The following is a 14,548-nucleotide window of genomic DNA, read 5'->3' as shown; positions in this document are numbered from 1 at the left end:
CGTGGGCGGCGGGGGGGGGGGGGGGGGGGGGGGGGGGGCGGACCAGGCCTCCAGGAGCCGATGCTCACATGGAGAGAGAGAGAGCAGCCCAGGCTGAGCTCTTTCTCCCGGCTGTCAGCAGGAAGAGGAAAAAAGAACAGCTCAGCAATGCCACGTGCTTACAGCTTTGTGGCAGCTCCGAGCCAAGCCGCCCTGGATGAGACCCAGAGGAAGAAGAAAGGACTTCCACCAGTTTCCCTTATCAGCACTGCTTTTCATCCCTGCAGCCCGGTCAGAGAGCACATGGCCACTGCAGGCCTGGGCAGATTTAACCCTTTCCTGGCAACATGAAGCTTCCAAAGTCTAACCCTCTCCTGAGAAAGAGAAAAAAGAGACGGTGGACGTAGAAAAGACACCACATGAAGTCAGTGGGTCAAAAGTGAAAGAACTGATAATATTATTAGACAATGGGATTGAGGAAGTGGACATTTTTAACCGGACTTCTCTGGGGTAAACTATGGAGAAATGGACTGTTCTTTGTAACATCTTAATGTTGTTTGGGGGAATGATGGTTCTAATCAAAATTGGGGACTGATATGATTGAGATTTAAGTAAGAACCTTAAAGCCCTCGCTCTTAAGTTAAACAGAAGTCTCAGCCTTTGAGACAAAGATGATTTTAAAGAGAAAGTGATTTAAAGCCCTTGGCTCCTGGAGTAAAAGGAGGTCTTTATTTCTTTTGAGATAGAGACGATTTTAAAGATTAAAAAAAGAGAATCCTTGTTTTGTGCTAAAAGAAGCATTCTTAAACAGTACCCCAAATACACTGAGAAGCCCATGAGTAGCCAGGGGAAAGGCTGCTAATAGGTGGAACAGCACAATCTGCAAAAACTCCAGGCAGTTGCAGATTTGTGATCTTGGGAGACACAAGACTGTTGTAGTCTTGTGGCGAATGTCTCCACAGTACTTTAGAGAGACTCCTCTCCCAAAGTGATGAAAGTTTGTTTTAAATAGTGAAACTGACTGAAAATCACAGGTTGTGTCTCTATGTTATTTTGTAAGAAAGTTAACACTTTGCAGGGGGAGGGAAGAGTATTTTTTTTTGAAGTTTCATTCTGTTTTAGTTTGAGTTTTCTTTTTCCCAACTTTCTTTTCTTTTTCCCATTCATTTAGTGTGTGTTAATAAAACTATTTTGTTCATTTTTAAGCTTGAGCCTGCTTTGCTTTTTCTCCTAATCTCTCTCCCACAAAAAAAAAAAAGAATGAACACTAAGACCACTACACTAAATTTGGCAACCAGAATTTAACAAACATAAAAGCACTACATTAATTGGTGTTTCTGTCTGGTTTCATTAAATTAAAACCATTACAAACATTGAAAAAGCTGTGTTCACCAAAAAGAGCATCATTATAGATATACTTTTTGGTGCAATGGAAGTTACATGAAGAATATGTAGTACAGATGGGAAATAATAAATGTATGGACTGCTGAAGTAGCTTGGGATTTTCCCTTTATGTTTGAATTTCTCAGGTATGCTTAATATCATGACTGCTTCCAAGCAAGGATAAAATTTTGCAGTTTAATTCTATGTTTACTTCTGCAGAATAAAAATAATTCAGTAGCTCTCAGTAGTGTCAGAATCTTTGATGTTGAATGGCTCATAAAAAAGATACTTATTGTTTAAAAAGGTGTAAAGGAGCAGTAATAAATTCCTTGAATAACTGGATTCTCCTTGACGGTTTTAGCTGCTTTCTTTTGCGGAACTGGTGAACATAACTGCAAAAATAATGTGTATTTTATGTAGCTTAAGTTTTTGAAACATACCAAGTTTTTGGTTTAGATTTTGCTACCTTATCAGTTGAACTTGATCTGGTACCACTTTTTTAATGAGGAGCCACTAGTATTTTATATTGAAACCAGGTGCAAGATTTCTTTCCATTCGCTTAAATTTAATCCCCATGTTTTGAGGCAACTGAGCTGTCTCAACAGTAAGGCTCCTAAAACAGATTCTGTTTTGCATTAGTTCTCTAATAAAATAGCAGGAAATACACTTTCCCGTAGAAGAGTGGGTTGGTTGTTTTTTGGGTTTTTTTTTGGTTGTTTTTTTTTTTTTTTGGTTGTTTTCTTTTTTTTTTTTTGGTATAGCTTCAATGATGCATTGGGCAGTTTCCCTGAAAATCAGTAATTCTGACATTTGCATTTTCCTCTTTGTCTGAAATAACATATACTTGCTGATCATCACAATATTTTGTAAATATAATTTTGTTTTCTGCAAATTTTTGAGACAGATTGTGTTGCCTTTATGGATAGGCTTTTTCTTGATGCATAACTGATTTATTTGTGTATGAAGGATGTGATATGGCCTCATTTTAAAGAGTTCTTAGTGCTAAGGAACCTGAATTAAATATTTGAGATGCTATTTTAAAGTGGAGAACATTGTTTATAAGTGCTTTTTAATTTTTATAGAAAATAAAATTAAAATCAAAAAGCTTCCTGTGCTTACAAGAAGGAAATGGCTTTAACAGAAAAAGATACTAATGCTGTTCATTCTTTTTGGGAAACTGTGTTCTAATGAATCTTCACCCTTTGGGATTCCAAGGTAGCAAGAAAAGTAAACATTTCCTGCTAAATATTAATGAAGTATAGGTCAGGGAAGCTGCATACTACCCATAGGTATCTCCTCTCTGCACATGGCATAGTCTGGTTTGGTTTTGTTTGTTATTGTTTGCTTGGGTCAATTCCTCACCTCCTCGGGAAGGGTTATTACAGGTACAAAGCACAATTATGCTTTATGTTAGTCTACACTTGTAGAAACTGGGTGCACACCTGTGTTAGGGGGCATCTTCCCTTGAATCCACAGACCTAATTTTTTGTATGCTTCCACCACCTTTATTGTGGCTTCTCTTGCCATTTACTGTGGTGTCACTGCCACTACTAGCACATAGGCAGCAGAGGCATCAGTGCCATTGTTATTGAATAGAACAGCAGAGGCCAAATCAGTGTGACAATAGCCACAAAGGAAGAAGCTGTTTGCGCTAAAATTTTTTTCTAAAGGTTGCTTTATATTCAGAAGCAACTCTCATTTGGCCCAGTACAGTACTTTTCACTAAAATTTCTTTTGTTACAGTAATTGTAGTGATTTGAGCAGCTACTATTCAAATAGATTTAGAAAAAACCATTATGCTAATACTGATTTAGAAGTTATGCTAAATAACTTTTATCTCAAACTTTTTAATTTTTCACTTGCTTTGTCAGCATTATTCAGTCTTTTGGCTGATTGCTTTTTGAAGTAAACATTAATTTCACTAGTACACTGAATTTCATTTTTTGTGCTTCTGGGATTTTTGTCTCTCTCTTTTCAAACTTAATTTTTTGCAGCCAGTATCATAGGTGAAACTATTCTGTATATGCCATAAACTTTCTGGTTTTATAAATGCTGATGTGTTTTATGGGATTTTATCAGTAATAATGAGTCTTCTCGATTTCTGATAATACCCCCCCCCTTTCTCTCTGCCTCCCCCCACATGCTGCCCTCCTTTTTGGTTGTTCAAGTTAGCTTCATATCAGGTTTCTTGCATTACTGTTTTAACCTTAGGCAGCTGCATCTGTGATTGATTACTGCTCACTTCCAATACTGACTTTTTCTGAGATTGAATTAGTGTTAAAATGCTTTATATTGTGATTGTGTATGCTTCTTTTTTCTATGTAACTTAAGTGTTAGACTATGTTTTGGCAACCCTATCTCCTTCCTTAGTATTTTTAAAAGTGTTTTAAAAAGCATTTAATTCAGGAAACCTGTAGCAAAAGTACTGTCATTGTATCAAACTGTAGCTCTGGTACAGAAACCAGAAATTTGCCTGCTTGTACCTAAATCTGTCTGATCTACTCAATCATGGCATCTTATTTGAATGAGAGGATAATAACACATTCTCTTTCTGCCTCTCTCATTCTTTAAGTGTGGGGGGGTTTAAATTTTTTTAAAGGACAGTTTTTGAACTGATAACTAGCTGAGCTTCATGTGATAACTAATAAGAGTAGTAGTTTATTGCAAAATGTGGAAGCTTCAAACTGGTTGAGGCAAGGCTTCTTAAATTTATAATAGCATGTTTGCTGTTTTAATTAATTTTAATTTTTTAAAGTTGTTTCATCCTAACCAAAGATTTCATAATATAAACTACATAAACCAGAACTGTCTTTAACATGTTCTATTTAAAACAATGTTTTAGAAAAAGAAAGCTATAGAGATTTGATATTTTAGCAATTCTTTAAAATTTAATTTTAATCCATCTAATTTTATCTTTTTTTTTTTTCATAAAATGTATTAGGTTAGTCATCTAAGGTAGCCAAGATCAACCCACTAAAAAGTTACTTTTTAAATCTAAAGATATAAGTTAAAGAATACTCTGGAGTATGGGGAATGAAACATTGAAATGTAAATACTAAATTTCTGAATCCTGAGGTGTTACTTATCTTTCCATTACTACTGAGCCTGTGTATTACTGCACATAAACAGATTTTTCCCTTTATTTTGTTTTCCAATGTTCTTGTGAATGTACATAGCTAAGTCATGGAAGAATTGGTATTTTTGTTGAGGGGACAAGAATGTATTTCAACCAAGAGGAAAAGAGAAAGAGGAGAAAATAAGATGGGAAAAAAACCCCTTGTAGGTCAATATAAGGCAGTTTACTAAAGCAACAGCAAAGGTCCTGTGTGCAAGCAAAGGGAAAAAAGGACAAAATATTTTATTCTCTACTTCCCATCGAGTGATGTTCAGCCACTTCCCAGGAAGCTGGGCTTCAGCACATGTAGTGGTTGCTCCAGAAGGCAAACATTGTAGAATAATGAATGGCCTCCCTTCCTCCTTCTCTTAGCTTTTCTATCTGAGCTGGGGGGGGAAGTTGGAGAGACAGTGTTGATGCTGTGCCAGCACTGCTCAGCAGAAGCCAAAACACTGGTGCGTTCTCAACACCTTTCTAGTTACCAATGCAAAAGCTGAACTACAGTTTAGCCAGACCCAATACGTTTTATCTCAACCCATGAATTTTACCTTTTTTCACATTCTCTCCTCTATCCCACTGGGGAAGGGGGAGTGAGGGAATGGCTTCATGATGCTTAGCTGGGTTAAACCACAATACACTTAAAAAACCCCCAACCAATGAGCAACATTTAAAATTTAACATTTCAGTAGGAATTTTCTTTGTAATGTTAATTTGCAGTAAATGAGAATATATATAATTGACAACAGAAAGGGAAGAAGATAACATACAAAAGTAGTGCTTTAAATGTGTAGTTATTACCTGTAGCATAAAATTTTTCAATATTACTGCCCTTGCTATCTTGGTTTCACTTTTTTTTTATTGTATATTATGTTATGATGATAGGTTTTCGTACATTATTCTCAATATCTACTGCCCTTTCACTGTTTCCCTTTCTCGAAGGGGTTCTTTGTATCACTTCCTTTGTGCACTGTAGTTTCCTCCTCCCTGGAATGTCTTTTAAAATATTTGTTTTTTCTTATAAAGTAGCAAGAGTATATGTATATACTGAATAAGCAAGTCTATCTTTGCATATATGTAAATTGGGTTTCTATTTTTCTGTTTGAACTGCAACAATGATGCATTGTTCAAAAGCTTTTCAGTGCAACAGGTCTTTGATTTCCTTAATTCAGCTAATATTAAGGTGTCCTGGTTTAAAGGACAGGTGTCTGCCAAGGAAGGCAGGAACCTCCCTTGGAATGGAAAATTACTCCCTTCTCTCCAAATTATTATAACTTTGAAATTATGGGGCTTTCAGGCAAAGATATGGGAAAAGGAATAACAGTTCTTTACTAATATGTATATGTATAACAAGAGAAACAACAACAGCAGCAACAACAAACAAAAAAAAGTCCCAGTAACAGCCTCTCTCAGCTGTCAAGCACTTTCCCCGTTGGCGTAGTTATGGCCACAGCCAGCAGGGGCGCTGTTGGCTCCCAGCCAGGCAGGGCAGGTGCAATGATTCCCTCGTGGATGCACAGGGCACTGTGGTGCAAGCTTAGCCTCCTCTCCACATGCTTAATGGTGGTACAGCTGGTGGGAGAGAGAGAGATGGGGCTTTCCTTTGCAAACTCACAAGAAGCACTCAGACTCAGTGCCCCTTAGGAAGCTGAATGGACTGCAGCAGGAAACCTTGGAGCAGAAGGCTGGAACAGCAGAGGCGGGCACATCCAAGGTGGCAAACAAAGTGTAGCAAAGACTCCTGAGCCATGCCAGAAGCCATGGGGTGTCTGGGTGGGTATGGGGTGTCATGTTAAAGTGTAGCAAAAAGCCCTAAAGCAGCGGCAGAAAACAGCGGGACTGGCGGGGGATCGCTCCCTTGGATAGCACACCAGCGATGGCTGGTCCCGGGCTCGGGCCACTGCAGAGGGAGCAGCCCAGCAGGGAGGGCTCTTGGCATATCATGCACTGGATCTGGGCTCCCAAGTAAGCAGAGGAGCAAGCTGGCAAGCTCCAGTCACACCAGTCACAGTGCCGAAGGAAAAGGGGAAAAAAAGAAGAAACAGGAAAAAACCACAGGGCAACAGGATATCCAGTCAGATGTGCCCGTGCCATGTGGCTCCTGAGTCGATCACCCCTCCAACGTAAGGAAGCAGCAACCCCTGGTCCCCAACCCTCGCAGGTTTCCGTGTTGCCTCTCACCCATCACGATACTCCCGGAGCTGGAGGGGGGGGGGGGCAGTAACCATTCCAGATACAAAAACAACGACAAAAAAAGGATATGGGATTAAAACCATCTCCAAGACATAACGTAACAGATTTATTTTTTCAGTCTAGAGGTAGAAATGCTGCACTACTACTGGTAGTAGCTCCTGCACAAAGTTGATTATACAAAAGTTTCTAAATATTGATAAATGTCTGGTTAGAGTTGGGAATGAGAAACCAAAACACAACCAAACTTGTATGTTTTGACTTGTCTGGCTTGTCAAGCCTTTAATTGTTGCATGATATTTTGATATTTTGTGTGAAAGAACATATCTTGAGCTGTCAATTTTCTTCCCTAACTGCTCAATATTTTGAGCATTCTTCCTTTGTAGCCTTCTTTGACTGCCCTAGACAGAGCAACCACATCCCCTCTTGACCTTTGTTTTGTTAGCTAAACAAACCAGCCCCTTCTACTCTCCTCTTGGAAAACTTACTCTTTCCCTGACCATCATAGCTAGCTGTCTGCACTTGTTCCACTCTTGGATCTGGATCTTGCCAGTTCATGTTTCTTATGTATCTGTGGAGAATGTATCTAATTTAAGTGTCTACTTTTGGAGGGATTTTTTTTCCCATTTAATATCTGTATAATAGTAGCAGTAATACCAGGAAAGAACTTGCATTATTAGTGACTGTCTCTGATGTTTACAGCTCCAAGGTGAGCAGAAAGGGAAAGTAATCAAATTCCCTCCCCCCCCCCCCTTACCTTTGTGTTACATATGGGATTTCCAATAATACTGAATAGTTATGTGACCTTAATCAGTTTTGATGCAGTTTAAGTCAGGAGAGGAGAGTTCATTGGACATGGTCTTTTTCTTGTATGTACAACTTATGTGTGAAACGTGTTCTTTAACTTACCTTTAAATGAAAGCTTAAGTTCTAAAAGTGTTGTTAGCTCTTGTGCATTTGTTGTTGCAGACTCTTTGTGGTAAAAGTTAGGTCCCTTTTTCTTTTTTTTTCTTTAAGAATTGCTTATTTATGGAACTAAGAGACAACTGAAATTCTTTGTATATTGGTATTCATTTCAGGTAAAGAAGCTTCAGTATCAAGTAGCATTTGAAACTGCTCTGTGTGTTTGAAGGCTGTTTTCTCCTGGATTAAAAAAAAAACCCCAAACACAGCAACCCACACAGCATATATCTATCTGCATTGGTTTCCCTAGCTAGATTTCTGCACCTGTAATGTATTATATTTTTAACAAATGTAATTTAGTGGTGGGAATGAGCCTGTGGCAGGTGCAGCAAAGGACTTAACTCAGTGTTGGGTGGCAATTTTTTGTGAATTGGTTGTGTTGTCCCTTGTCACACCACACCACCCCCTCTCCCACCCAAAGGAATTTAGTTGTGTGTAGATAGGGAAACACTGAAAAGTTAACTTCACTAGTTCATGAAAATTTTGTGCAGGAAAAATACTTAGAACATCATTTCTTTGTTTTGCTTGGAATCTGTACATGTGTATTAGCAGTGATATGTGTTGTCATTGGTGTGGCATAAGAAAGAATGAAATAAAGATTATTGAGGAAATGTCAGTGATATTTTGGTTTATATGTATTGTATATGTAATTTGCAAAACTCTTAACTTGTAAGTATAAACAAATCACTTTCAGAATCTTAAGTAAACAACATAAATGCTGACCGAAGTCTTACTATTTCATGAATTAACACAGAAGCCTATTACAGGTAAATGTATATACAAGTTCCTTCAATTTATTTTGTCTTCAGAAAATATCATGCTCATTTTTTTCATATCATTACTATAACAATAGTGGATTGTAATGTGTTGTATTTGTAAATTTTTGTTGTTTTGGAAATGCAGTTCAAATTATTGTGATGATTTTTTTGGGGGGGGTTGGTGGTGGTGGGATTTTTTTTGTTCTTTTGTTTGTTTCTTTTAAATAGTATGGATTTCCTTACAATTGGGATTTTTATAGTGAGTAAAAACTACATGAACAAATTCCTTTCCAGTAGTTGAATATAAACTATGCTGTTTTACAGGAAATAAACTAGTTCAGTGGTGACTAAACCTTTTCTTTCTGTGGAGGGGGTTAAACAGTTCCTGGTAATAGTTTGACCAGAGAGTGTTTAATATTGAAGAGATATTTTCCAATAAATTTTGAAATACTGCTATTTTTTAAATTGTCCTGGTTTCAGCTGGAACAGAGTTTATTTCTTTTCAGTAGCTGGCACAGCACTGTGTTTTGGATTCAGTACAGAATAATGCTGATAACACACTGATGTTCTGGTTATTGCTGAGCAGTGCTTACCCTGAGTCAAGGGCTTTTCAGTGTCTCAGGCTCTGCCAGGGAGGAGCTGCACAAGAAGCTGGGAGGGAGCATGGCCGGGACAGCTGACCTGAACTGGCCAAAGGGATATTCCACACTATAGAATGTCATGCCCAATATATAAACTGGGGGAGTTGGCTGGGAGAGGCTGATCACTGCTCAGGAACAGGCTGGGCATTGGTCAGTGGGTTGTGAGCAATTGTATTGCGCATCACTTGCTTCTCTTGGGTTTTATTCCTCTCTCTTTTTTAATCTCCCTTTTCATTACAATTAGCAGTAGTAATAGTATATTTTACTTTATTTAAATTATTAAACTGTTCTTATTCCATGGGTTTTTGCCTTTTTCTGATTCTCTTCCCCATCCCACCTGGGGTGGATGGGTGGTAGGAATGAGCAGCTGCATGGCACTTAACTGCTGGCTGGAGTTAAGCCATGACAAAAATATACTAAGATTTTGTATTTGTCACTTTGCTTACTGTTTGACATTTGTACCTGTAGATTATTCCTTATGTTTTTGCTAACTTCTTATATGAAAAATATCTCCTCCAAAACTGGGAAGTGAATATAGTAGCTAATTGCTTAAACTGATTATGGATTAAGTGCTGTCCACTGCATTATGAGCCAAAAAAAGTTTTGTTGCCAATTTTTGCATTGGTATTGTATAACCTGAGCAAATTGTCATTTGATTGCCTTACGTTGCATCTTTTTTGGTGACGGACTCTGCTTCTGAAACCGGAAGCTTGCATTTTGATTGCTTAATGCCATTTGATATTTAAATTCTACATTGTTCTACCCACTTTTGACAAAATTTGCTTACTACGTATCTGAGATTATGGTCTATGTTTCATTTATGTTATTGAATTTAAAATTATTTTAAGTAAACTGAGAGTTTTAATTTGGTTTTGTGGTTTTTTTTTTTTGTTGTTTGTTTGTTTGTTTTTGGTGTGTGTTTGTGTTTTGTTTTTTGTTTGTTTTGGTTTTTTGTTTGTGTTTTTAGTGCTTGGGAGATGGGAAGTAATGATAGCTGGCACCTGAACTAAAATATCTGTGTAGTCGCTACCATCCCAGAACTTCAGGATGAATGGGGATATGCCTCATGTTCCCATCACTACTCTTGCAGGGATTGCTAGTCTTACAGACCGTAAGTACTCTTTTTTTTTTGTCTTTGCTATGTTCCCTTCTACCTCTTCACAAAAAATATACCTGCATTTTAAAAATACTAAAAATAGTTTTATTTTTAAAGTTCTTAAAAGTAAATCTGTTCAAAATTAGATTTGGTATTAAAATATTTCTTGTCCTTGCTAGAATTTAAAAAATATATTCAAACAAAATATGCTAATTAAAACATGTAGGTTAAAAAAAGTGCCTTTAAGTAAACCCGAAATAAAAAAAATAGGAATTTGTTTGGAATATCATTCAGTAACATATCTGGGAACCCCACAAATAAAGAAAAACATATATATGATTAAATACTTCTCTAAAATATACATATCATTATCTTCACTGGAGGGAGAGAAAGAGATATGATTAGACTGATGCTCAGATAGAGAGTTGTGGACTGTTCTGAATATACTTGAAACCTAGTTCCTTAGTTTTGGACAAAGTACAAAAAAGTTACTCTAATGAACAAGTGCAAAGAGTGTCTGCTAGAATGGAAATAAGCAGCTGAACCTATGAGGCTTGTTTCTTGGCTGTGAGTAGTTGAGGTGTGTCTACTGTCTTTAAATATGTCAGGAAGACAAAATGCAAGGAAAGAAAAAAACCTATTTACATTAAAAGCTGATGCTGGCACAAAACCAAATGGTTATAATCTGACCAAAAATAAATTTCTAGTGGAAACTTAGAGGAGATTTATCATTACTATAATGAAGTCCTAAAACAGCCATTCCAATGAGAAATCGAGACAAAGATGCATCTTTTTTTATAAAGTGTAAGCAATTGTTTATAGCTCAGATGTCTGTCTGAGGATAACTGGACTCAATGATCCAAGTGCTTATTCTGAGCTCTTATTTTATTATTATGCTGTTGAAATTTGAAGACTTTTCAAGAGACGCTGAAAGTATATACCCAACAATTGAATTTAATTGCCTATAGTAAAAAAAAGCAAATGTATTCAGTGGAGGGGAAAAAAACACTTCATGTCTTTCTGATATTCTGAATTATTAAATTGGAAGATGCTGCTTATGTATTTATGTGTATATATGTACTATTATGTGTGTATAATAATGGGCCATCAGGATGCAAATCATAAGTTTCTGGGTTATGGAAAGTTTTCCAGCACTAATTATTTGCAGGTATGGTTCTCAAGTCAAAATACTTAACTGATAGAAGTCACTGGCCAGACTCCTGGTGCAAGAGTTTCTTAAAACACTGAATTACCTTTGGTGGGATTAGCCCTTGTGTTAGGCGTGTTTGCTTCTTTTTCTGTCATATTTCTCTGATGTTCAGAAAGTCAGGAGTGCATGAAAGAGAAAGGCATGTCACTGCTTCACCTTATTTCTCTCTGTGTGAAAAGAAGGTACTGGAATTGACAAGTCCTGTTGCCCTAAAAACATGGAGGACTTGATGAGTAGAGATAGTAGAGTAGGCTCAATTAACTACCTTAATTTATACTGTTTTAATAAATGTTTTGCTGATCTTGCTAATTTTTCCAAGTTTCAAGGCACATTCAAGGTAATTAATGCAAGTAATGCAGTTGTCAGATTTTCTTAATCACATGAGGGAGTAAGGTGTCCATCTTTGTATAGTCTTGTTTCATGAAATGATTCTGAATTCCTTTCTATTTTCTGATAACAGTTTTGAACCAGTTGCCTCTTCCATCACCTTTACCTGCTACCACAACAAAAAGCCTGCTTTTCAATGGACGGATAGCTGAAGAGGTGAACTGCCTTCTGGCTTGCAGGGATGAAAACTTGGTTTCACAGCTCGTACACAGTCTCAATCAGGTGTCAACAGATCACATGTATGTACTTTGACCTTCAACTATATCAGATTACCATCCTTATTACTTTAAATTAAACTGAACTGAATGGAGAAGGGTGTTAGTATCTGAAAATTAGAACATGCAGGTTTTTTTATTAGGCTAGCTTAGCAGATTACTGCTGTATAAGAATCAGTTGTTTCCGTCAGAATGCTAAGTAATTGTCCAACAGCCCTTGTGCATAACTATTTTTTTTTAAATTGGTGTGCTGCTTGTTCCATTCTTGCTAGTTAGGAGTGCAAACTTTGTGGTATTAATTGTGCAAAAGTCATTTGTGGTCCACTTTTGTTAGTTATGTACACTGACAAATTTTATAGCAAGTATTACACAAAAAGATACTTTTTTGAGACACCCATGCAAGATTATGTCAGTTCTGATTAGATATTGAACTTAAAATATTTAAGAATTGAACCAGCAAGTATTTTGTTTTTTTCATTTTTCACTGGTGTTCTTTGAATTGCTTATGTGGACAGCCCTGTCTTTTTCCTACATTGTATTGGATTATGTGACCTAAAAATGTGTATTCTATTTCATCTGATGAAAGCTGTGTTTTGGGAGATGTTTTATCCTTCTTACTCCAGGGGGGAGGGAAGCGGATGCCTTCTGATAATGGCCCAGCCATTAAAACCAGGTGGGGCAGTGTTTCTTATCTCTTTCACCACCCCTCCATCCTCCAGGGGGACATCTTCTGATAATGGGCCATTAGGGCCCTCCAATGACATGACACATTCCATCATCCCATTGGGAGATGCTCCACACAGTGGGGGAGGAATCAACTGTTCCTAGCTAGATAAAAACTGGGACTGAAGGACACAAGGGATCCGGTTTTTCCACTGGATTCCTGGAGGAAGACCAGTCCCATCTCATCACCCCTGGACTTTCTACAGGACCATTTCTACTCCACAGAACCACATCTGTTACTCCAGGAGGACTTATTTGGACTGCTTCCAACACCCTGACCACCAGGGTACCAGGTCATATCCCTGATTCTGTCAGGGTTTTTTCCAGGATTTTTGTTTGCTTCCTTGCTTGTTGTTTTGTACTACTACATTTGTAATTTTCCTTTTTTTTTTTAATGTTTCTAGTAAAGAACTGTTACTCCTATTCCCATATCTTTGCCTGAAAGCCCCTAATTGCAAAATTATAATAATTTTGAGGGAAGGGGGTTTACATTCTCCATTCCAAGGGAGGCTCTAGCTTTCCCTGGCAGACAACTGTCTTTCAAAACCAAGACAAAATTTGGTACCCAATGTGTGGCATGAGGGCATTGAGAGAAAAAGGAATAACAGTTCTTTAGTGCCTATGTTCTTGTGTACTGCATATCATGTGGTCTGGCTTACCCTGGTTGGGGTGGCATGTGGTGGTGGCGGTATTTCTCCCATTTGCAGGCCCTTATCTAAACATGGGCCCTATAACTAAGGCTACTGTGGCTGTCATCCAGTTTGCTCTATGGGTTAACAAGGTGAGGAATTAGTGGATTTTTAATTTCCTCTGGAAGTCAGGCACATGGATTCAGTGCTATCATACACTAACTGTGTGTTTTTGAGGTTACTTTAACAGTGGTACCTACTGTGAGGAAATGACACCGGAGGAAATTTTTTCCCAACCCTTCACCCAGCTCTTTGGGTCTACCCCACCAGCTTTTGTAGGGTTCAAATCTCTGAATGCTAATGATATCATACAGTGGCTGCTGTTGCTGGTATGCCTGTTCTGTTTAGCATTTAGAGATAAGGGGAGCTTGACCTGGATAACCACCCTGATACCTACCCCAGAGAATAAGGATACTGCCCCACAGCCTGACCCTGCCCCACAGCCTGCCTCAGAAATAAACCACCCAGATTGGGTGAAGGAGATACATGAGATGCTGAGGGAGCACATTTCCCCTGTAGTAGCCTCATTAGCCCCAGCTGGTGGGAAACCCTCCTCCTGCCCCAACAAAGGAGAGTCTGATGGTGCAGCAATGGAACCCACAGATGTTACAACCGTCCAGGTTCCAGCTGAATCACAGGGGCAGTCACAACCAGCAGCAGTTGTCCCTGTGGAAACAAAGACGTCTAAGGTGAAATCGGCAAACCTAGGTAATAAGGATAAGAAAGGAGGGCCCTCACAACCTGCAGGGGAGCCACAGATTGAGATCATCACTGAATCCCTGTCATATGAAAGTCTGCGTAATCTGCAAAAAGATGTATGACGGGGATGTGAGGCTTATACAACCTGGTTACTTTGGGTCTGGGACCTTATGGGTATGGGTGTGCAACTAGATAGTGGTGAGGCAAGGAATTTGGGACCCTTGACCCAGGACACAGGTTTGAATCAGGTATTCGTAAGGGAGCCAGGGCCCCTTTGGGAGTGGCTTTTAATGAGTGTAAGGGAGAGGTTTGTCCACAAAGAACGAATAATGCAGGAGCACCACTATAGAATGCGCTGGAAGACCCTTGAGAAGGGATCCAACAGCTGAGGGAAGTGGCAGTATTGGAGGTACTTTTTGGGAGGAGTGGACAGCATAATAATGACCTGGACAAGGTTAGATGCACAGGGCAAATGTTGTGGAATTTGGCAGCTCTAGGACCAT

The 14,548-nt window shown here is 38.4% G+C and overlaps 1 protein-coding gene across 3 annotated transcripts in view; it reads left to right on the top strand.

The window, feature by feature from the left end:
• LOC120747602 (nipped-B-like protein) overlaps window positions 1–14,548 on the top strand; it is a 196,730-nt gene that overhangs the window by 36,760 nt on the left and 145,422 nt on the right. For all 3 annotated transcript variants that reach the window (XM_040053619.1, XM_040053616.2, XM_040053618.2), the window contains exons 2-3: window positions 9,994–10,137; window positions 11,793–11,958. In XM_040053619.1, the coding sequence (XP_039909553.1) occupies window positions 10,074–10,137; window positions 11,793–11,958 (230 nt within the window). In that variant the 5' untranslated portion in view covers window positions 9,994–10,073. The remainder of the gene's footprint in view (window positions 1–9,993; window positions 10,138–11,792; window positions 11,959–14,548) is intronic.

The sequence above is a fragment of the Hirundo rustica genome, assembly GCF_015227805.2.
Source record: "Hirundo rustica isolate bHirRus1 chromosome W unlocalized genomic scaffold, bHirRus1.pri.v3 SUPER_W_unloc_1, whole genome shotgun sequence".
Lineage (NCBI taxonomy): Eukaryota > Metazoa > Chordata > Aves > Passeriformes > Hirundinidae > Hirundo > Hirundo rustica.
Note: the sequence above shows the minus strand (reverse complement) of the source record. Positions and strands in the feature narration are given on the sequence as shown.